The 24966-nt window shown below is 37.2% G+C and overlaps 1 protein-coding gene across 2 annotated transcripts; it reads right to left on the bottom strand.

The window, feature by feature from the left end:
• Positions 1-988: 988 nt before the first annotated feature.
• TMBIM4 (transmembrane BAX inhibitor motif containing 4) lies at positions 989-20437 on the bottom strand. Of its 2 annotated transcripts, XM_037846388.1 has the most exons (7): positions 20268-20437; positions 16049-16157; positions 14201-14306; positions 7606-7639; positions 5584-5701; positions 1803-1848; positions 989-1249 (listed from the first exon to the last, which is right to left on the bottom strand). In XM_037846388.1, the coding sequence occupies exons 1-7, from the start codon at positions 20362-20364 to the stop codon at positions 1043-1045; spliced, it is 717 nt and encodes a 238-aa protein (XP_037702316.1). In that variant the 5' UTR covers positions 20365-20437; the 3' UTR covers positions 989-1042. The 2 variants fall into 2 exon arrangements, with proteins under 2 accessions (XP_037702316.1, XP_037702317.1); XM_037846389.1 differs by lacking the exon at positions 1803-1848 and having other exon boundaries at positions 1023-1227.
• Positions 20438-24966: the final 4529 nt, after the last annotated feature.

The following is a 24966-nucleotide window of genomic DNA, read 5'->3' as shown; positions in this document are numbered from 1 at the left end:
AAGGAAGAAGCATAAAGAATCTTAAGTTCCCAGCTGCTCCAAAAAGGCATTCTGGTGACCACTGACACCACTAATCTCTAGAACTGCCTGAAGTTGGTCAAAGCCAGGTCTGAGGCCTACAAAGAAACAAAGGCAGGTAGACAGGGTTCACTGCCCCTTTCCCCAAATTACATTCAGTATATACAGAAGTTCTCAGATACTGCTCTTTCCTCATTTTCCTCCTACCTCTCTGGCTGTCCTTCCTTTAATCCCTTGTACATCAACTTGCCGATGACTATGTCCAGATCCAGCTAGTTCCACTTTCTTAATTTTCTGGAGTCTGCACATTATCAACTTTATTTGATACAAAAAATTGAAATTGCACACACTCTTTTATCCAGCAATTTCACTTTTAGGTATATTTCCTGGCCTAGGCAAACTCTTGCACCTATGCATAATGAGACACATAGCAGCCACTGACTATGATAGTAAAGAAGGAGAAACCATATAAAATTCATCGACAGAAAAATATATAAATAACTATAGTTCATTTATAAAATATAATACTCCATGCCAGTGGTTTTCAAACTTCTTGGTCTTGGAATTGCTTTATACTCTTAAAAATAATATTCATCATATTAGAAATTAAAACAGAATTTTTTGAAAATTCATCTACATCATTAAAAAAATGATACATTCATTACATGTTAACATTATCTAGATGAAAAATAACTGTATTTTCCAAACCAAAAAATAACTTAGTGAAAAAAAAGGCCTTGTTTTAACATTTTTTAAATGTCAAATCTGCTTATTTAGTATCTTTAAATTACAATTCAGTCCATTCTGCCTTTGGATTGAAAATAATAATATTAATAATAGCACCTAACATTAATTAAGCATTATGTTTTACATGAGATTCTAAATCAAGGGTTGAGAAATAGAACACCATGAAGAATACTAAGATTTTAAGTTCAAAAGTACATAGAATACAAATAAAGATCATAAAATATTTAATTGTATCTCCAATTTTATTACTTAAAGAGTTTCTATACACTGCTTTCAATCACTTTTTATTAACCGCTTCCAGTAAATGTAATAGGTGCAGGAACAGATTGATGATATCCAAGTAGAGGCTAATGGCAGCCAGTATATACTCTTCAGGTGATAACCTATGCATCAGTGAGTGAGTGTCATAGATGATGAATCCACAGAAAAGAAGGGCTCCCACAGCAGCCAAGACCAACTCTACTGTCTCACTATAAAAAAATAACTATAGGCGAGAGATTAAAGGAATACATTTTTAAACTGTATTTTAAACACTATTCAAGAGTACTTAAGTTCCTTGCCATAATGACCTACTGCTACATACATATTTAATAGTAGTGTACAACTGTGAATACAAAAGTTAAAAGCAGAAAAAGGGGAGACAGGTCCACTCTTGCTTCTTTGGGTGAATGAATGGACATCTTCCTTTCCACTGGACTACCCACTTGACTTTCAACAGTAGCATTCCAAATATAAATTATTTAAAATGTATTTCTTTTTGAAAATTAAATGTGCCACATGGAAGTTGGCAGTTACAAGTGAGGGTGTCTTTCTAAGTGATTTAACTCATCTGTTCATTCATCTTTCTTTCAGTGAATAGTATTGCTCAATATAAGACTTTGATTTTTTAAAGACATTTGTAGCCATTCTATATATAAACGTTCCAGATAGTTATAACTAAGTGTTCTATTATAAGAGTACCTCTTCCAGCTTTTTGAGATTATTTATATTGATATGATCAGAACTATTTTTCAAGTTACCATTCTAAAAAAACTTACTTTTAGGAATCCTGACAGGCACAAAATCCACAAAACAGCAAACAGTCTATAAAAATATAATATAAATAATTTAGAATATTGTTCCTTACAAAACAACTTTGTAAACCCATTCAAAAGTTTCTGAGAAAACAAAGAGCCAAGTAAAAAGAAATACATCCATACTTTTGCCAAAGAATAATTAAAATGTAAGAATTTATAAGCATACAATTAAGGTACAAAATACCTATTTTTAATTTTTTTTTTAATAACTGAAAGAACAGCTGTCTGTTCAACATTTGTTTTTATGGTGCACAAAACTAGTTAAAAGTATCATTTTTAAAGTTTTCAATCAGAACACAAAGAAAACGACATAAACAGAAATATCATTGAAGTATTTTAATTCAGATTCAAAAAAACTTCTAGAAAAAAATATACATGAACAAATGAAATATAACTGCATTTTAAAACCAAATAATAGTAATAGCAAGCTATTCTGAGAATATGCATATCCATTAAAGGTCCTTGTGTACTTTCTATTCTATTCCTATGTATTATAAAATTATTTTATGCACATAAATTTGCCACTGCTATAATTTCTGAGTTACCATTCAAATGTTTTAAAGCATAATTATATGACAAAGGACATCTAAGAAGTCAGTCCTTTGTTATCATATATGGAATCTGGAAGCCCAAAAAACTTAATTGCTGCCACAAGGAAGTAACATGGGAAGTAACATGGGTCAAATTTACCTCCTCACCAAAAACCTAGACAGAATATATGAAATAACAGTTTTCATCCATTGGACAACAAGCAGCATAGGATAGTGATTCTTGAGATAAGGGAAACAAGGAAGTATTTCCTCAACTTATTGACTGGAGAATTTCCAGGCCACAGTGTAGGACTGGAGAATCCATCTAGAAGCTAGTGGTCTCCCTGAGTTGAAGAGATAAGAATTCAAGGGTCAGGAGGTCAAGACGGCTAGAATTTGCAGGGCAGAGTACCAGAGAGGAAAGAGCCATACAGAAAAATGCTCTGGTGACATGCAGAGGGTTCCCCTCTAGTCTTTAGCTGAGGGGATAAATGCACACACATGAGGAAATGATCAAGTTTGTGGAAAGAACCACCAAAAAGGAGCAGATAGAATAATCCTCAGAGCTCACACAGGGCTGGGAATAGTTCCTATTCACACAAGCCAGAGTGGAAAGACATCCTAACACATGAGACATTGAACAGTCCTCTAAAGGTTACTGTCTCAGTAGTGGGGCCAAATTAGGCCTATTGTTCTGGACCTGCCTAACAGAGATTTAAAGCAAGCCTTAAAAGAAGCAGACTGTCTCTAAGGAACATAAATGCATTCTAGAACAAAGCCAAAAACTTTTAAAGGAATACAAAAAAAAAATCCAGCATCCAACAATGTAAAATTTACAACGCTGGTATCCGATCAGAAATAACAGAGACATGAAAAAGAACCAAGAAAATTAGGAACAAATCTGGAAATGGCACAATAATAGAATTACCAGACAGTGATGCTAAAAATATATTCCACATATTAAAGAAGGTAGAGGAAAGCATGATCATGAGGAGATAAATGGAAGATATATATACATATATCTTCCTATCTTAAGAGACTATCTTAAAAGCACCAAACAACTGACAAGATAGAATTACCAGGATAAAATCGAGGTGGAAGTGGCAACCCCAAGAAGTAATGGTACTGCATTTGCTCAAAGCTTACAACCTTAATGTTAGGGTAAACCACAAGAAATCTGGAAGGACAGAAGGTTGAAGAAAGAAGGAAGGACATCTGCATTTAAGATTTCAGCAATGAAACAATCTTTAGCGAAGATAGGAAGATGAAAGTTGCTGAAGCAGAAGTCGTCCAGAAATACTTGGAAGCTAAGGTGTTGGATGAGTCTAACATGTGGTTTGATGCTGAAGTCTTTAAAGAATGAGGGAGGCTGACACAAAAGGGCATCAGTGAGAATGCTGAGGAAGAGTAGGAAGTGTATAGCCAGATAACATAAGCCTTAAAGCAATGAATTTCCACCATGCTGAAGGAATAAACAAAGCAGCTCTGGGGAATTAAAGCAGTTCTCAACTTTAAACTTCCATCCTAAGCTACATAAGGTGTAGGAGAATAAGCAGCTAGAGAACAGTGTTCTCAGGGAGGACTCAAGTTTCAGATGAGATAAGGAAGAAGAAAGAATATATTATGAAGAGGCTGACACATGAAGGAATGGATGGAAAGAAGGAGAGCTGCTGGTGATTTGATGGGTTGGAAAGAGGAAGCAGAGGACAAACCTTTCATATACATACCACACAAAAGGATATGAAACATTCCCCTCCAAAGGAAAAGAATAAAAGAAAGAAAGAAAATGTTGCCTCTCCCTAAATCAAATTCTATTCTAATGAAACTATTTAAGCAGTCTGCAGAATTGTCAGTGTTGCTGGACCAATTATATTAAATCCTGATAGAGATTTCTGGTAACTCCAATTACAAGAAAATAAGGGGAGGAAAGAGTTTTGCAAGAGCAGTATTTTGTAAATGTTTAGTGTTGTAACAGGAAAAAGACAGAAAATGGGTGGTTGACTTTGCCAATAGGAAGCCACTGTGAGACTAGAGAAGAGCCTGTGCATTCTTACCAGGTGAGGGCAACAGTACCATTATCTTAATATAAGGATGGTTCCATAGATTGTTTTGAAGGAGTATGGAGGTTAAACTAGATGGACTGAAAAGGTTTAAAGTTCATGCAGACATCCCCAAAGCCTGTGTCAATTAGCTCATTTTTGCAATAAAGATACAGACAGTCTTGATAACATTTATGCTAAGACAAAGGCCTAAATATTTGGGGTAAATTCTGCACTGTTCATAAATCAAGGCTGGCCTCTCCTGGAAAGCTGTGGACATTCACTTCCCTTCCTCTATAGAGTGGAAGCAAATTACTCAAAGCCACTTTCCATCTCCTTTTATGCTTTAGCATACAAGGCCTGGCCCCAGTACTCAAAGAGACGCTCTCCCATCACCCTCCATTAAAAGACAGAATCCAAAGTGTTTCAGTTTCAATGTATTTTGTCCCCCCAAATGCCATTAGCTTTGATCCAATCTTGTGTAGGCAGATGTATTAGTGTTGATTAGATTGTAATTCTTTTGAGTGTTTCCATGGAGATGTGACCCACCCAACTGTAGGTGATAACTCTGATTAGATAATTTCCATGGAGGAGTGACCCGCCCATTCAGCATGGGCCTTGATTAGTTTCATACAGCACTATATAAGCTCAGACAGAAGGAATGAGCTTGCTACAGCCAAGAGGGACACTTTGAAGAATACACAGGAGCTGAGAGAGGAACTGCAGCTTATAGAGACATTTTGGACATGGCCTTTTAAAGCAGTCTTTTGCTCCTGAGAAGCTAAGAGAGGACAAAAGCCCCAAGAGCAACTAAGAGTGACATTTTTGAGGAGCTGCAGCCTAGAGAAGAACATTCTGGGAGAAAGCCATTTTGAAGCCAGAACTCTTGAGCAGACGCCAGCCATGTGACTCCCAGCTAAGAGAGGTTTTCCGGATACCATTGGCCATCCTCCAGTGAAGGTACCTGATTGTTGATGACTTACCTTGGATACTTCATGGTCTTAAGACTGTAATTTTGTAACCAAATAAACCCCCTTTCTAAAAGCCAATCCATTTCTGGTGTTTTGTGAAAAAGCAGCATTAGCAAACCGGAACACGAAGGTAATAGCATGGCACTTCTCTCAAAACTACTAAAAATGTCCATTTATTGTAGCCAAGAATATATATACCTACCCTGCTCCAAATTTGCTGAAATCTCTCTTAGATTGTAGAGTATATGCAGTCAAACCAAGAAATACTGCAGTAGTCAGTATAAAAGCTTGCAAAACAACATATATATCGTAGAAAGTAACTGTAAAATTAAAACACTGATTAAAACTACTCAATATAAAACAGCTTGTTCTGGCATTTAAGAGAAATGCTTTTTCTCCTTCTGTACTACCCACCATAAAAGCAATTATGAAATTCCTTAAACAGCCTTGATTACTGGTACAGTAATACTACCTCCATAATGCAATAAAGGGGCTCAAAAAAAAAAAAAAAACCCATCATACAAAATTAGGGGGGTTCATTATTGTGAAGTTAATGAAATAACTAGTGAGATATTGTACAGCTAGCTAGGCAGAAGTTTCAAGGACATGGAGGAATGATTCTCACCCATCTCTGTCCCAGCTGCAGCTTATCACCACCTGTGGTGGTTATCCACTAAGGCTTGAATATCAAAAGGGATGATTCTAGGTCCCTGTGGCTGGCTGGGAACTCCCAGACAGTAGCCATGATTACAGCAATCACCTGGCTAGCTGGCATCTAGTTCATCAGCCTGATTCAAGAAAACTGTGAAAAAAAAATTGGGGCTGCCTGGGGTTCCCTGAAATTCTCCTACCCTGCAGAGGATAGAAACCAACCACTAATTGCTTTATATTAAAAAAAAATCTGCATTATGTTGGAATGCATTATTGTGGGTTTTAACTGCATATGTACCAAATTTCCTTCTAAAATTCTAGAATGAGTATCCAGATTGACTATGGCTATCATAATATAGCTGCTTAACATTTTAAGAGAAAGCTAAATTATAACTTTTTTAAAGGAGGTCAAGTTCTTTGAACCCAAACCATTTAAGTAATTTTTAATTTTTCAAGGATTAATTATTCTAAATGCTACATTATTGAAGTATAATTTCTCTATTAATGCCATTAGCAGATTAGGAAGGTGAACACAAAAAAGATAAAACATGAAGTCACTTTGCTATTTATCAGCAATTTCAGTATAAGATAGGTGGCAAAAAAATGTTACAATTAATGAGGAAAATGGTATTCTTAGATTACACCATCTATATATTTCTACCCCCAGTTCCAATAACTCTGAAATAAGTATTTCTCCTACATCCCTTATACAAGGTGGCAATGGAGAAGAGAAGATGTAAGTTAAATAACATTTATAATAGTAAACATTAACAATACTTCTTTTCTGTGTTGAAATTTTTCAATCCTATTTGTTTTACTACTTATTACTGTATATATTCTGATTCTTAAAAAAGGAGGGGGTGAAAATATATAGATTCACTAAAATTGGAATAGAAAGGCAAAAGCAGTTATCACAAAAAAAGGAGATAAATAAATTAACCATAAAGGCTAACAATTTGCTGTGATTAATATTAATAGTTAACTTTGACCTTTTTGTCAGACAAGGTTAACCATTTCATTGAGACAGAATTTTTATTGTTAATATCATGAATTTTTTTACGTGAGGTAATATATAGGATACATCAAGTAACAACAGGCACCTACCTTCAAACACGTTTAACACCAATAACAAAAATTACCAGTTTCTTGTAGTGCTATCAAGAATATGGGGCTATGACTTTGAAACACAGTTCCAAGCAGGCAATTTCTCATACTAAACTCATGAGATTAATGTACCTGACTCAAAACAATGTTATCAGTCCACCTAAGATCCTTTTAAATTAGGTAAATGATAAACTACTATTGTCTTAATTCTGTAAGTGGGTAAACGCAAGGAAATATTATTCTCTATTCTGTTTTCCATCTTCTTTTCTACTTCCTCTAAGCTAAACTGGACTGTGTAAAGTATATACATTTGACTTTTGCTTACATTTCAGGAGTTCTTCATCCTATGCCATATTTTTGAAATGATATTCCATGATGCTAAGCTTCAGCCCCAAACACCTTTTTACCAAAAGATTAATCCACATTAAAAAGTTACTCTAACATGTAGTAGCACAATTAAATGGCTTACCAATAACAGCCACAGTCAGAGCTTCCGACAGTGTCTAAGAAAAAGAAACTGAAATTACATAAATGCATGCAAAACTTTATACCATCTCATTTACATTTTCTGATTTCTAGGAGTCCAATGCCGTTCTACATGCATGATCTCATTTTTGGCCTCAGAGTAGCCCTGTGAAGTATGTGGGACAGATATTATGACCATCATGTTGAAAATGAGGCCTCAATGTGTTGAGTGAGAACATTTACAATCTAATTGTTATTCTAGTACCCTTTAAGCCCTAATTCAAGATATTTTTTTCATATCTGTAACAAGGCCATTATGAAATAATACAGGAAATTCTATTTTCCTCAATCTCAGTAATGCAAATAAAAATAAAATTGCAAACTATGTGCATATTTACAAAAACCTCAATACGTCACGCAAGCAAATATAGGAAGAATAAAACAGGTAGTATTTTGGTGTGGCAGTCTTGAAACTGTCCCCCAGTATTCATTCTCCCTTTCTTCCCTAGTAACAGTTTTTAGCTGGACTTCTGGCTGTTCAGGTTACATATTACATTTTTCAGTCTCCCCTAGCAGCTAGTTCTGGCCAGGTGACCATATTCTAGCCAATGGAATGTGAATAGAGAAATGTACAACTTCTAGATTGTGCTCTAAAAGCAAAAAGTCTTGCTCTGCCTTTTTCCTCCCCCATCACTTTTTTTTCTGCATTTGTGACTGGATTGAATTTGGACATGATGGTGAGCTATCTTATACCATGCAACAGACTAGGAATGTCTGAACAACAGCAGGGGCCTGGGTCCGTCAATGTCACTGAACAGAACAGTCATTCAGACTTTTACATGAAAGCAAAATAAACTATCTTGCTTAAGCCCTTGTTATTTTGGGTCTCTGTCACAAGTAGCTGAGCCCATATCCTAAATAAATGATTTGGTTATACTGAGCTTTGAACTCCTCTAGCTTCTCTTTCCCCTTAATGACTTATTTTTATATTTTGTTTTATATGCTTACTCTAGGCAGATTTTATCAACGATCTGATGGACCATACCACAAGAGGCAAAGTCAAAAGTAACACCAAGCTCTAAACTCATACTCTGGTGGGAAGCACTCCCTGCACACCACCTCTACATGAAATCAAGGAATTGTAGGAACCAGAGCAAAAATGGTATTAGAAATTGTATATAGATGTGGAGGCAATGAAACTGCTGCAACATTTTATTATAATGTTGTTGGTAGTGCCAGGGAAGTGGTAGCAAAAGATAATAGAAATTTTTTCTGGGCAACATGATTATATTACATTCATGATATCTGTGACATGCTTTTAGGCAAGAAATCAGACCCCATACTCAAGTATCTTAAATAAGACAGTACAAACAAGAATAAAGATAGAAAACATAATGAAAACACAATGATACCATTGCAAAATAAGTCCCCTCTTAAAATTCACGGATATGCATACCTCCTAAGGCAGGGTATGCCCCATTTACTTTCTTAAAAAACCAATGTCTAAAGTCTCTGAGTAATATAAAGAAATGTATTTTACATGCTTCCTTATTTGCTAAACCATTTTTAAATATGGACATGATCAGTAGTTATAGCAGTAAGTGACCATCTTGCCCACAAGCATTTGGCTGATGTTTTTCTAGCAGGTCCTCTCCCTGCTGGGTAAAAGTTGGTCTATGCCCTCTTTCAATCGTAGTCTTTCTTAAAGGATGCTACATGTACCACAGTCTTGAAAAGGAACTCTATATGTCTCTGTTTCTTTCTGTACCTCCTCCCTGTCTCCTGAACAACAGGTTACTGGGTCAGGAGTTGGCATCTGACTCAAGGGCTTCCAACCTATATTTTGGCTAACAATCTATAATGTGACCTGTGCCAATCAGATTCTTTCTCGATCAGGATTTAAACTAAGAGGATGAAGAAATGACAGTGGCAGCTAAAGCTAAAGATTAATGAAGTAGAGAGAACCTAAGATGGTGGCTAGGTGAGACAGGGCAAAAAAACACCTCTGTGAAAAATACTAGATAAAAACCAGAAAGTGACCCAGAACACCACTTCCACAGTAGCAACAGCCAGACAAGGTCTGCTAAATCTACAGGGACCGTGCATTTGGTGAAATCAGGAGTCTGCTTTCTGAAACGAATGAGTGAGTTGGCTGAAAGTCCCTGGGCCGTGATGTGGTGTGGGGAAACGGTGGGTTGGCATTTGGAGACGGACTAGTTCTTTAAAAAGAAAAAAGAAAAAAAAAAAAAGCCTGGGAGCAGCTGCAGATACAACAGGAGTGGGCTGGGCTAACGCCTCGGTGTCTGGGGTGGAGAATACCCCTTCCCACACCCACTGCTGATTGTCTCGGGCCCAGGGGAGCAAAGGGGAGCCAAAAGGAGGAAAAAACGCATGACTTGCAGCCATCTCCCCGGCGGGTGGGGGCACTCCTTCCCGGGGCCGAACCCACAGCACATAGCCGCACCAAGAAACCCAATGTGACAGGGACTCTTTCCCACAGCACCATGCACACACCACAATATCTGCTGTGGACAGTGGCCTTTAATACACCCATGGCTGATTGTCCTGGAGCTGGGAGGGTGGAGCTGTATGGAAAGGGGGAAGTTAACACGTCCCATTCAACCATCTTTGAAGCGGGCTGGGAACACCCCTGCATGGCCTTCCCTGGGGGCTGGAGCCACTTGTGACGTGGCACGGCCCTCCCTCCCTCAGCAGAGGTCCTGGAAGAGCACAGCAGGGAAGGGGGAACCACTCAGAAATTCCAGGGAACCTACGCCAATACCAAGGACTTTTGGGTCAGTGGCAGTGAACAGCTTTAAATCTCCGAGAACACCTGGGAGGTTTGATTATTAAAGCTGCCCTTCCTCCCTAACTGCTCAGACACACGCCCCTCATTCAGGGCTGACAGCACCAACAACACACCCAAATTAAGTGCACCATTTGGACCCCACAAGAATCAGATCCCAAACACCAAAAAGACAAAGTTGGGGAGAACTGACTTGAGGGGAATAGGTGACTCACGGATGCCATCTGCTGGTTAGAGAAAGTGTATGCCACCAAGCTGCAATTCTGACAAATTAAAGATCAAGTAAAGCAAATGCCAAGAGGCCAAAAACAACAGAAAATTTTAAAGCATATGATAAAACCAGATGATATGGAGAACCAAAACCCAAACACCCAAATCAAAAGATCAGAAGACACACAGTACTTGGTGCAATTAATCAAAGAACTACAGACAGGCAACAAGAGCATGGCACAGGATATAAAGGACATGAAGAAGAGCATGGCACAGGATATAAAAGACATAAAGAAGACCCTAGAAGAGCATAAAAAAAATATTGCAAGAGTAAATAAAAAAATAGAAGATCTTACGGAAATTAAAGAAACTATAGGCCAAATTAAAAAGACTCTGGATACTCATAATACAAAATTAGAGGAAGGTGAACAGCAACTCAGCCTCCTCAAGGACCACAGAACAGAAAATGAAAGAACAAAAGAAAGAATGGGGGAAAAAATTAAAAAATCGAAATGGATCTCAGGGATATGATAGATAAAATAAAATGTCCAAATTTAAGACTCACTGGTGTCCCAGAAGGGGAAGAGAAGAGTAAAGGTCTAGAAAGAATATTCAAAGAAATTGCTGGGGAAAACTTCCCAAAACTTCTACACAATACAAATACACAAAGCATAAATGCCCAGTGAACTCCAAATAGAATAAATCCAAACTGTCCAATACTGAAGAAAAGGAGCAAGTTCTGAAAGCAGCAAGAGAAAAGCAATTCACCACATACAAAGGAAACAACATAATACTAAGTAATGACTACTCAGCGGCCACCATGGAGGCGAGAAGGCAGTGACATGACATATTTAAAATTCTGAGAGAGAAAAATTTCCAACCAAGAATACTTTATCCAGCAAAACTCTCCTTCAAATTTGAGGGAGAGCTTAAATTTTTCACAAACAAATGCTGAGAGATTTTGCTAATAGAAGACCTGCCCTACTTCAGATACCAAAGGGAGCCCTACCGACAGAGAAACAAAGAAAGGAGACAGCGATATGGAGAATTTTAACAGACATATATAGAATATTACATCTCAGGTCACCGGGACACACATTCTTCTCTAGTGATCATGGATCTTTCTCCAGAATGGACCATATGCTGGGACATAAAAACAAGCCTCAATAAAATAAAAAAATAAAAAAATAAATGAATTTGTTCAAAGCACATTCTCTCATCACAATGGAATACAAATAGAAGTCAATAACCATCAGAGATGGAGAATTCACAAACACCTGGAGTCTAAAAATGAGGGGGAGATGAAAACATTCACAGATAATCAAAAGCTGAGGGACTTCATCACCTGTAATCAGTCCTATAAGAAATGCTAAAGGGAATTGAGCAGGCTGAAAGGAAGGGACACTAAACAACTGACTGAAACTACATGAAGAAATAAAAGATTTCCAGTAAGGATCACATGGTAAATATAAATACCAATACTACTGTATTTTTGACTTATAACTCTACTATTTACTTCCTACAGGATCTAAAATACATAAACTGTAATGATAAACCAGTGGTTTTGGACTCAATGTAAAATATGTAATTTTTGACAAGAACTACATAAAGGTGGGGGAATGATGGAATATAGGAACATAGTTTATGTGTCATATTGAAGTTAAGTTGGTATCAAAGAAAAACAGATTGTTATAGATTTAAGATGTTAGATTTAAGCCCCACAGTAGACACAAAGAAAGTATCAGAGAATATGACCATAGAGATGAAAAGTAGAGTAGGGGTTCTGAGAAGTAGGGGAAGGGGCAATGGGGAGTTAAGAAATGAGAGTAGGGTTTCTGTTTGGGGTGAAGGGAAACTTCTAGAAACGGATGGTGGGAAGGTGACAGCATTGCAACATTCTAAATGTGATTAATCCCACTAATGGAATGCTAGGGAGGGGGTGGAATGGGAAGAATTAGGCTACGTATATGTTCCCACAATTGGGAAAAAAAAAAAAAAAAAAGACACCCTAAATAGATGACAATTAAATGTCAAGGATGATCCTGGATGGGAGCTGAGGATGGAGGAGAGGAGGCTCAAAAGGACACAAGATAAAAAAAAAAAAGGAAATATAGAATGTAAGCTTTATATCAATGTTGAATTTCTTGAACTTCTTAGCTGCGCTTAATGAGATTGCATAAAAGAATGTTCTTGTCCATGGGAAAGGTGTATGTGAATTATATTGTTTGTTCAAAGATATGTGCAGCTTGCTCTCATATGTTCAGAGCACAGAGCAATAGATGATGGATAATAGGGAGGGAAGGAGGGAGGGAGGAAGAGAGGAAGGGAAAGAAAGAAATGGTGGTGTGACAGGATGTTAAGGGTGGTGGATCAGGGTATCAGGGGAGGGGGGGAGGGGTATGATGGAGTTCTATGTATGGGGTTTGTACTGTTTTTGCAACTGTTCCTGTAAGATTGACTTAATTTCAAAATAAAATTTATTACATAAAAAAAAAAGATTAATGAAGTAGATGGAAGCCACAATGGACCATATAAAACTATGGTTTCTATATTCTATAGAAAATAGAATCATTTCTCCCGTTCCTATTCTTCTTGAGGCCTGTTTCATTTGGGTTGGTGGGTTCCCAAGATCTTATATCCTTTAAATACCCTGTTTCTTGAGATAACTTGAATTAGAGTTCATAACTTGCATGCAAAAGAGCTTAAGATTTAAATTAATAACCTTTCCTGTAATTGAAACTTCCAAAAACATGAGCTTTTCTTTCATCATATTAACTTGAACTTGTTATCAGAACTCACATACATTCCACTCTTATTTGACTACAAATAGTCTTAATCTTAGTCTAGAATGTTTTGAAGTAAATTTTTAGGTCAGAACTCAAAGACATTAGATATGAAAAGAGGAAACAATTTTAAAATATATATAACTTAAGCCTTACCAAGTCGTTCTGGTCATAAGCTAAGAGTGAGTTTTCATAGATGGTAGCTTAGGTTTTATTTTTAACAAATAACTCAGCAAACATGACTTAAAGTTGGGTTCCTCCCAACTATGATCTTTAAACAAGTTAGTAAAGCATATCATTTGAATAAAATGGTCCATTAAAAGAACAGAATAATAAGACAAAAATAACACTGAGGAGTTAATCATAAAATTTAGATTTAAGTTCTAAATTAAAGCTATAATGTAATTTTTCCCTCCAAAATCACAGAATATTACAGGTAGTATCACAAGGATTATCTACTTTAACATTTTCCTTTTACACATGAGAAAACTTAGGTACAGAAAGGCTAAATGTTTTGCCACATGTCACATACCTAGATAGTATCAAAGTCAGGTAATCTGATTCCAATTCAGGGTTTTTTTCACTACATCCTAATAGTGACAGAAAAACCTCTGAAACTGACAAACCATTGAAAGTAGTAAAAGACCACAAAATTACAAGTAATTTCCTAAAATGTCCTAAGGAAAAAATACTCATTAATTTTGTTCTGCTATTGTTATAGTTATATGCATTCAATTAAATAAACATATTTAAAACTCAGGAATAAAGGTTAAAGGAATAGACATTGTAAAAGTACTCACAAATCCAAAAAGCAGATATAGGTTAAGGGGATGCTTATGTCTGTTTAAAGTCAGTGCTAAAATCAAACCCAAAGATCCGAGGGCAAACACCAAAATTAAGGCAGGACTGAAAGACATAATATTAAAAGCATTTTTGAGTTTAAAACAAGCATAAATAATATTATCCAATTTTACAAAATGCATCTATTTTATGAGTTTATGAATGTACAGGAAAAACGTATAGAAAGATCCAAAATAAGATGTCAAAAGAAATTACTTTTACAACTGAGAAATTTGAGGGGTGGGTTGAGAAGTGGAGATCAGGACAAAGAAAAGAGTCTACGGGGAAACTTTTCCTTTTACTTTATGAACTCCTCTAAGATTTTTTTTTTTTTTTTTTTTTTTTTTTGCAGTTAGCATACTTTCATAATTAACTTTGTATTATAACTAAAATACAACAAGGAAAAATTAAGTAATAAATAAATTGTATACCTTACTACTTTTATAGGGTATTTACCAAGTAGCTATAATTTAAATTAAAGAACTTTACCCTTAATAGCAAACTAATACTTTAAGACTCCCCTTTTCCAGAAAAGGGAGGGCAATCTCTACTTCTTGGAATATATTCATTCTTTATTCTTCCTTCATTTAATATAAAAAAACCTACGTTGCTTTTAGCCACAGAAATGATTGGTTTGGAGCTCAGACCTTAAACAGACTAGGGATGAGTAAAACAGAGCTCTTCTAAAAACTTTTCAATGAAATTATACTAGACAGGGGCCAAAATTAAAATAAATACATGTGTATTAAGTACCTTTATTTTCCAAGCACTGTCTTAGCCTTTGGGGATATAAAGCGTTTGGGGATATAAGACTATATAGCTATATAGTCTAATAAAACCAAACAATTAAGACTTAAAAAATAACTTGCATGGAGTGAATACTCTTAATACTATCCCAGGAGATGAGGATTTATCCCTAAGAAAAATCTAAGCTAAAAAAGTTGAGGTATATACCATTTGCAGGACATTTTCCTTAATAAAAACTTGAAAGCAAATCTTACACTCCCCCCTACGTGGGATCAGACACCCAGGGGAGTGAATCTCCCTGGCAACGTGGAATATGACTCCCAGGGAGGAATGTAGACCTGGCATCGTGGGACGGAGAACATCTTCTTGACCAAAAGGGGGATGTGAAAGGAAATGAAATAAGCTTCAGTGGCAGAGAGAATCCACAAGGAGCCGAGAGGTCACTCTGGTGGGCACTCTTATGCACGCTTTAGACAACCCTTTTTAGGTTCTAAAGAATTGGGGTAGCTGGTGGTGGATACCTGAAACTATCAAACTACAACCCAGAACCCATGAATCTCGAAGACAGCTGTATAAAAATGTGGCTTATGAGGGGTGACAATGGGATTGGGAAAGCCATAAGGACCACACTCCACTTTGTCTAGTTTATGGATGGATGAGTAGAAAAATAGGGGAAGGAAACAAACAGACAAAGGTACCCAGTGTTCTTTTTTACTTCAATTGCTCTTTTTCACTCTAATTATTATTCTTGTTATTTTTGTGTGTGTGCTAATGAAGGTGTCAGGGATTGATTTGGGTGATGAATGTACCACTATGTAATGGTACTGTAAACAATCGAAAGCACGATTTGTTTTGTATGACTGCGTGGTATGTGAATATATCTCAATAAAATGAAGATTAAAAAAAAAAAAGAAAGAAAGCAAATCTTACAAGAGTTAAATAACTCTTTTTATGTTCTATCTTAAAAGTTAATAGAAAAGAAAATAATGAACTTTGTTTAAAATATGCCCTCTTAATCATATGTAGTCAGAAAATAATTTACAATCATCTCATTACCTTACCTTTCATGTACAAATGTCCGTATAGACTCAAAGTATAAAAAAACTGTAGATGTCATTGTAGTTAAGAGAACTTGTAGAGAAAGGATGCTGTAGACTTTTCTTAGAAAGGCTGAAAGAGAAAAAGTGTGTGACTATATTCTTAAACACTTATCATAGGACAGCAAGGTCAAATTTCTTTTAAAAAAATTAAATTTTTACATATAATCTTAGATCTTAATCCACATAATGTAATCTGTAATTAAAATTAGAGAAAAAATGTTTCCCAAAGTGATTCAAAATTGTCATGTCTAAACCTCCAAAAAGCAGGAGTTTAAAAAAAGCAAACAAACATTAAATCAATGGGAGAGAATACAAATATTTTCATAAAAATAAAAATAAAGTAGTAAATGTACTTGGCCTAGGTATAGGTACATATCTTGAACACAAGTAAGATAAATAGGGCTAATCTCCATAAAAGGTTTACAACTTACTTTCTTATAAAGGGCCTGATGTCTGCATGTTTTGGGGTTCATTTCCACCTTTTTTATAATAGAAGAAATAAAAATACATGACTGCTATGGGTGATGTTATTTGGGCTATCTTTCTGCAAATGTAATTATTAAGCCAAAAGTCAAACCATTATTCTCCCAAGGGATTTTCTGGACTGCAAACAAATCATCATATTCTTTACTTTTGATATTCCTTTATGTATCTCATGTAACTCAAACCCACTCTATATGATAAATATTTTTGATTAAGTTAATGTTAATTCTTACAATTTTATAGAACTGTTCTACAGTTCAAAACAGAATACACAGAAAGATCAGTTTATCGGTCTATGTGTACATATGCACAAAAGTGCTTATGCAATAAAAGACCAGATGAGTAGAAAAACGGGGGCAAAAAAAAAAAGCACCCAGTGATCTTTTATTTTAATTGTTCTTTTTCATTTTAATTTTTATTCTTATTACTTGTGTGTGTGTAGTAACGAAAATGTTCAAAAATTAATTTTGGTGATGGATGCACAACTATATGGAGGTACTGTGAACAACTGTATGCTTTGTATGATTGTACAGTATTTGAATATATCTCAATTTAAAAAAATAAAAAATAAAATAAAAAAATAATGATTTTCTCTGGGTGGAGTCATCAAGGATGATTTTGATGCTCAGTTTTCTGCCAATGTATGTTTTCTAGATATCACCAATAAATATTACTTTTCTAGTAGAAAAACATTTTAAAGAAATATGTGCTAAGGCTGTAAATTCATCATAAAAATTATTCTTATGGAAATATTCCTGACCAAAATATCTTTCTATATTCTTTAAAATGTGACCTTACATAAAATGTCAGGCACCCATTTTGAATAACTAATACAAAAAGTTGCAAAGGACATGTATATGCAGCTCACAGGAAAAAAAGTTTTAGTATGAAAAGAATATGAGCCAAATAGAAAAGAATACAAGCCAAATAGAAAATTAAATAGCCAAATAAAATTTTGAGTACTGATTTCTCCCCTTCTGCTGACATCTCAAACTTAATGTGGCCAGTAACTCTTAACTTCCACCCAATCTGTCATTCTCCTAGTCATCTCATCAGTAACCAGCACCAACATTCTCCAGTCCCAAAACACAGGAGTCATCTTTGATTCCCCTCCCCTTTGCCAATCTAAAAGCAACTACTATCGCTTCTACTTCCAAAAACAGAACACATCCCCCTCTTTTGGTCTCCTCTTCTACCTCCCTTAGTCAAAGTCTGCATGACCTCTCACTTGGACTTTCGGAGTAGTTGTCTAACTGGTCTCCATGCTTTCCTCTTGTCCCACCTAATCCAGCTCCACACAGCTGTCAGAGTCATGTTTTTATAAAGTATATCTATGACTCACCTCTTAAATCCTTTTAATGGTTTCTCTCACACTTAGAATAAAATTCAAAAGCTCTTCTGGGGCTGATAAGGCCTCTAGAATCTTTCAACTTCATCGTGCACTACTCTCCCTCTTCCTCGCTATAGTTTATACACGCTGGTTACCTTCCCTGGCCCCTTCCCCTGCCCCCAATTCCCTTTTTATACGCAAATCCCAGCTTCCTCCTTCAAGCTTTCCTAGGTTACTCCAGCTCTCTGGCTTCCTTACCAAACTCCCTTCTTACTTGCTACTTTAGAACTTAATTAAGCTACTAACATAAGATTAATTTGGCTGGTGGCCAAGAGAAATGACATGTCTTCAGGACAGGAACTGTGACTTCTAAAACTTGTTTATCAACTGATCTTTCACGCAGTACAAAGGGGCTGTTCGATGAATGTAGTTGATTTATTAAATGTATATTAAGGATTCAAATATGTGTCCTTCTGGCAGACCTTCTGACTTAGGCCTCTCTACTGAAAGCATTCTATTCACACATCCAACACCAGGTACACAGAAATTTAATTTCCTCTAATACCTGCCATTTTCTACCCCTGTCCTTTCCAAGGGTAATCCACTCTCTCTTCACCACTTCTAGGACCAGCAATGACACCACTCCCCCTCTTCTATCTGTGAGGTTCTTATCCACTGCCAGTACATCCAGTACTGGTTTTTAATTACTCTGTTGTATCATACTATCACAGACTACTTTACAGTTGGATGGAATCTGAAAACGCTTTATTGGTTTAAAAACACTAAAAAGCTGTGTTCATTTGCCAAGCTAATTTTAAAATTAATTTTAAAATTAAACATATAGATGTTGGGTGCCAAGATTCTTAGTGCATCAGATCTATCTCCATAATTTCTTTTCAAGAACAACTGCCCAGATAGGATTAAAAACTGGGGTGGCTTCTGTGATCAAATGGCTGAACTATAAGGACAATGAATTCCACTTACATAAAGCTGAGCATTTTAAATTCAAATTAATTTCTGCCCACTGGCTACTGAGGCAGGCAAGAACAGGGCACTCTGGGCAGGCCAGGGGCGTTGATCAGTTAAGATGGAGAGCCAGCATCAAGTCATAAACAGCCAGATAGAGATCAAGAAGGAGGGGCTGAGCCAAAAGGTGACCAAACCCTGCCAGTTGAGACAGCCAGATGGAGGAAAAGGAGGGGTTAAGCCATGGTGGGGGGAGAATGGGAATTTCCACCCCAACCCTAGCCTGAAGCCTGGCAACAGGCTAACATACAAAACCTGGACATAACTCAACCCTGCGCGTCTCCTTTATTGGGCACGCCCACGCTGACTTCTCAAGCATGTATTCCCTCTTAACAACTTGTGCTATTCCCCGTGTGTGCTGGCTTTTCAAATAAACTCGACCGCTTGCTATTATTCCTCTTGTCCCTGAATTCTTACTCGAGACAAGAAAAACGAGCCTGCACCGGAGCTCACCTCAGGTGCCAACCAGAGGTGAGCTACACATTAAAAAACTACTACACATTAAAAAACTTAAAACAAATATCGGCAGTTTGATTGGCTTAGGAAAACTTTGGTTTCCAACAACCGCCTCAAAGTTAACACTCAAACATATGTCGAGTTTTAGGTCCTACAGAGAGAATGTAGAGAGCGAGATAGTTAGGGTCTCTGTCCTCATGGAGCTCACAATCTAACAGTGGAGACAGACAGGTAAAGAGAAATTTACAACGCGTTCACGTCCCATAAAGCAAATACTCCCGAACAATAATCCAATCAGTTGTATATCACAATGACCATACAATAAAGTTACTGTCACCAAAAAATAACCCTTAGTTTCTTTTGATTTCAAGATGCTAAAAATTAAGGCTGCTAAGATTTTCACATGTTCTCTACACCGAAAAAGAACAGGGCTAAAACAGAATATGGTCGTTTCCGAGCCCAAAGGTATGGGACCACCAAGTGTCTCCGAGCGCTCTTTCTGAGCCCCTGGATAGGGGAGGGAACCCTTACTCAAAACCCTGGGGGAGGGCGCTCTTTCTTCGAGCTCTGGGTGCAGTGGGGCGGAGGGGTGGCCTCTCTTCCTGAGCTTTAGTTGGAAAGACCTCGATTTCTGAACTTCTGGGGAAGGGAGCTCCCTCTGATTCCCCATGGAGCTCTCCCTGAGCTCCTGGTGAAGGGAGAGGCAGGGCAATCTCCCTCAGAGCCCCTGGGAAAAAGCACTCTCCCTCGAGGCTTCTCGGGGGAGGTCGCTCTTCCTCGTAGGCCCGGATGGCTAACCCCGCGGGTAAAGCGCCTCCAGAGACCGACTGCGCAGCAAGTCAGAGGAGAGGCGGCTAAGAGGGACGGAGGGCGGGGGCGGCATACCCATTCGGATGTGCACACTGGCGGAGGCCACGCAGCTGCCATAGTTGAAATCATCTTCGATCGAGGAGCAGGGGTAGCGAGGGTCAGGGTCGGCCATGGCGGCGACAGAACCCCCAGCCGCCCCTGCCGAACAAGAAAAACCACAAACGGCCTTCAACCCACTTCCGGGATGAAGCAATCCAACCCCAACTAGCCGAGCTGCCTCGACGAAGCGAACCCTGAGCTAATCGATTATCTCGAGTCCAAAATTCAGTCAGGCTGAGAAGGAGGAGATTGCTTCGGTTTAGGAAGGAGAGAAAACGGATTACACTCTCAGGGTCATCTGAAGTGAGACATTTCTCAGCTTTTCCTCAAAAAGCTTTTTAAGTTCTCTCACCAAGAGAATTGCTAAAAGTGATTAAAGTGACGTTTCATTCATCCATTCAACAAATACCCATCTCATTTATCCACTCCTTCAATAATCACTTTAATTCTATTATTTTAAAAATAATAACAATAATAATAATTTCTAACATAGAGCACTTTCTATGAGCCAGGCTTTCTGGATGAGGTAATGCTTACTCCTGAATGACAAGTAGGAGCCAACCAAAGAAAAATGGAGTGATGTAGATAAATTCTTAAGGGAACAAAATCTGCAAAGAAGGGGAAGGCAAGGGCTTGTTGGAGTTGGGAAGCAGTGACAAAGAATGAGGCTGGATAGATCAACAAAGGCCAGATCACTATATGCCAAATGTAGAATGCATTGGGGAGGGGATGACCAAAGGCAGGGAAACAGGAGATGGTTGCATTAATCTAAAAGAGAGATGATGGTGGCAAATATGATGAATCTGAGTGGATAGTCATCATACTGGTGCCATTCCAATATAAAGATGAGATGTAGATACATTCAGAGTTAATATCATACCAGGGTTCCTTGGAATTTTTTTGGTAAGTGTGTTTTGATCCACCTAACATTTACCCATTCCTCACTTTAACCATCAGTACCCAAAAGACTCAGCAAGTGGGACAGAATAGCTGTGGAGTTATAAGAGAAATAAGCACTGAGCGTTATGGAACCAAGAAGAAATGGATCAACTCTGAGGAGACCATAAATGGCTTCATAAAGGTTGTGACTTTTCAATTGGGCCTTACAGGATAAGTAGGAGTTCACCAGGAAGAAGATACTGCAATAATCCGAACATGAAGGAACTAAAACAAACAAGTGGAAAGAGTCAGCTAAGGATGAAAGATATCACAGAAGAAAAACAAGGTTTGAAGACTTATCAAATATAGGTACCTAGGGTGGTGCCTTTTGTAATAGGTGCTCAATAAATCCTTTTGAATATGTCAATCAATCAATCGAAATTAGTCAGGAGTTTCCTTGGCCAGAAACAAGGAAGTTGGTTTTCTTGGGGATAGTCAGTTTGTGGTATGCTGATTTGAGACGAAAGAAAGAAATCCGAGTGGAATTGTTTAATAATTACTGGAGACAGGAATTGAGAAGGGAATTTGCGGGGCACGTTAAAGCTGAGGACACAAATATGCAAGTGATTCACTTAGGGATATTGCACGAAGAATGAAAGCATACAAGATGTCCAAGACCTAGAATAAAATAATCAAAGATCTCAGCTTGTGGATGCATAGTACAGGCAACAGAGTAAAGGGAAAGTCGGGTAAGGAAATAGAAGAGCCAGTCAGGAATATAAGAAGAAAATACTACATAGAATCATGGAGGTCAAAGAAGACAGAAATAGAAGGAAAGTATGATGAAGGACGAATGCTGTGGAACCGACAAAATGAGGCCTGAAGAAAGGTCATTTATTCTGAAAAATTACTAAGGTATTTTTAACCCAAATACGCTGAATATTTTCTTTAAAAAATTTTTGTTATTGTTGTCTTCATTATCAAGGAATCAAATTAAAATCCAAACCTTTGATTTTTTTTTTCAAGAGCTCAGAACAGTAAAATAAATTCTGTACAAGAAGAGTAAGGGAACCCACTACCACTACCACTATCAAAGACCACAAGATGCAGATATCTAATTACCAATTGTTTCTATGTATGCTCTGAAACCTGACAAAGTCACTTCTTAAACTTGATGCAGAGGGTTTATTTAGAGGGTTTACTTAATAGCAAGAAAAAGAAAGCCAAATACTTGCAAAGGAAAATATACAAGATTTGTGTACATAACATGCCAAAGGATTTTTTTAAATCTTTACTGGGTTTTTTTTTTTTTAAGCATATCTCATAAGCATTTTTACAACACATATTGCATCCAGTTTTCCTATAGCTAGTAGGTTTTTTCATTTGCAAAATGTAGCAGTCATCTTGGGTATCTCAGTCTTTTTTCATTCTCAATTTGCAAATAATTTGGGTAGATATTTTACTGCAAAAAAATATTTTCTGTAACCTTCAGTTTCTTCACATGTCCAGAATTTTTCTAGGGGTAAATACACTTTTGCTTCAAAAATAGAACTTGAGATAATATTAAAATATCATTTCAATATTAGCTCAAAATTATCATTTCAGTAATAGCTCAAAGGCCCTTGGCTGAAAGCTATTCAATTATAAAAATCAGAATTTTAAAAATCAGTGGTGACTAGGCAAAAGTTATTACAGCAATTCACACCTTGAATTAAAAGTTGCCGTGGAAATGATTAAGAAAGAAAATAGTCAAATGGGGTCAGCCGTGAAAGTGTCGGAAGAGATTAATTTTTACAGATGGAGATTTTCTAATCATGGAGACATACATGATAATTATAGAAGGTTTGGAAAACACACAAGCCCAAGTAAGAAAATAAAATCATCAATAATCCTTTTCATCAGCCCTAAAAGGGTCATTGGTAAAATTTTAATATTTAGCATGTTGTGAAAGAATAGAACTTTAGAAAAATGTTTTTTAAATTTTAATTCAGAAAAGATTGAGTTATAAGACAGCGTTATCCTAATTTCTTTGAAAGATAGGTTGAGTTATAAGATAGTGTTATCCTAATTTCTTTCAAAGATATGTAGAGAAAAAGAATGGAGGAATATTTAGTGCGTGTTATATTCATGAGGTAATTTTGATGATGAACACCTAAGAAGCCATTAAAATGTCACTTTTTTTGAATGACCAAGTAATATGTACTATAAATGTTGTCACTCCATTCCTGGTCCATATTCTACACATGAATCCCATTGCATGCATGACCCCCTGGGGTAAGGCTCAAGGCTGGGATGAAACCCAAAGATGGGATAGGTTAATGATCTCTGCTTTGAAAATTACCTTCCCAAACTAGAAAATATCCTAGGTCCCACAGCCTGGGCATCCTTTGAACAGTCATCCCTAGGGATGCTGGGTAAATAGCTACTACTAAGATAGTTGTCTCATATATATAAAGAGCTGGTGTGTGTCTCACCTGTTTTCTTCTTCACCTGCTTCCATATTTCTGAGGCTTTGATTCTTGTGCTTAGCTGGGACTTGGCCATGGGTGTACCATGTGCCATTGTCACCACAGGGTTTCCTCAGCAACTCCATTTGTTAATCTTTGCAGCTCATCCTCTCTTCTCTCCATCTGGGATGGAAACACTTTCTTCTTCTAGTGTCCAACTTTCCACTTGATATCATATACATTTGGACTCCTGTTTTGGACAGAGTTTAGTTTCCTTCCCATTGGTATTACATGTACAGCGTATCAGTTAGAATGCTTTTCAATGCAAATAACAAGATATCTGGTTTCAAAGCTGGCTTCTTAAGGGAATTTATCTCAAATAATTATAAACCTACAGACAAGGCAGTCTCCAAGCATGGAATGAATGAATTGCACAATGGCATTAACAAGGACCTGGTTCTTTCTCTCACCAAACTATCCTCAGAACTCACTTCATTCTAAAATAGGTTTCCATGTGGTTGCAGATTGGTTCACAGAGATGACCAAAGCAACTACATGTTCCTATTCAGGTCCAGAGAGAGATTTCCTCACAAATCATATATTATTGGGCAAGCTTCAGTCATTAATAGCCCAAATTTTAGTACATGGACCACTGCAATTTTAAATACGGAGGTCAGGGTAGACCTTAGCCATGTGGGAAAAACATATTAAACAAGAAAATAGCAAGTGCAAAGGCTCTAATGTGGGACTCTGCCTGGTGCATTCAAGGACCAGCAAAGAAACAGCATGGCTGAAGCAAAACGAATAAGGGAATGAGATCAGAGGCTAATTGAGTGAGGTGGCATGGAGATAGGGAAAATGCAGTTCATATAAAGAGATAGACTTTTATTCTGACTTACAATAAGAACCATTACTACAGCCCTCAATCTTGAGGCTTGCCCTTATGAAAATTATTTCTGTAATGGCAAAGTTAAACCTACTTATAATTATGCCTAAGAGTCACCCCCAGAGAACCTCTTTTGTTGCCCAGATGTGGCCTCTCTCTCTAAGCCAAACTCTGCAAATAAATTCACTACCTTCCCCCCTATGTGGGACACGACTCCCAGGAATGAGCCTGGCCTTGCCTTGTGGGATTGATCATGCCTTCTTGACCAAAAGGGGGAAAAGAAAGGAAACAAAGTTTCAGTGACTAAGAGATTTTAAATAAAGTCAAGAGGTCCCTCTTATGCAAGCTTCAGTCAGATGTTGCAAATTGCCACAGTATGCCAATCCCCAATCAACAGTATTCCTGAAAACCCTGAAAAATACCCTGGACTCCACCTAAGACTCTATAAAAGTTTTACCTATTA

This window comes from Choloepus didactylus, chromosome 8 (genome assembly GCF_015220235.1).
Source record: "Choloepus didactylus isolate mChoDid1 chromosome 8, mChoDid1.pri, whole genome shotgun sequence".
Classification (NCBI taxonomy): domain Eukaryota; kingdom Metazoa; phylum Chordata; class Mammalia; order Pilosa; family Megalonychidae; genus Choloepus; species Choloepus didactylus.
This window is presented reverse-complemented; position numbering and strand designations above follow the sequence as displayed.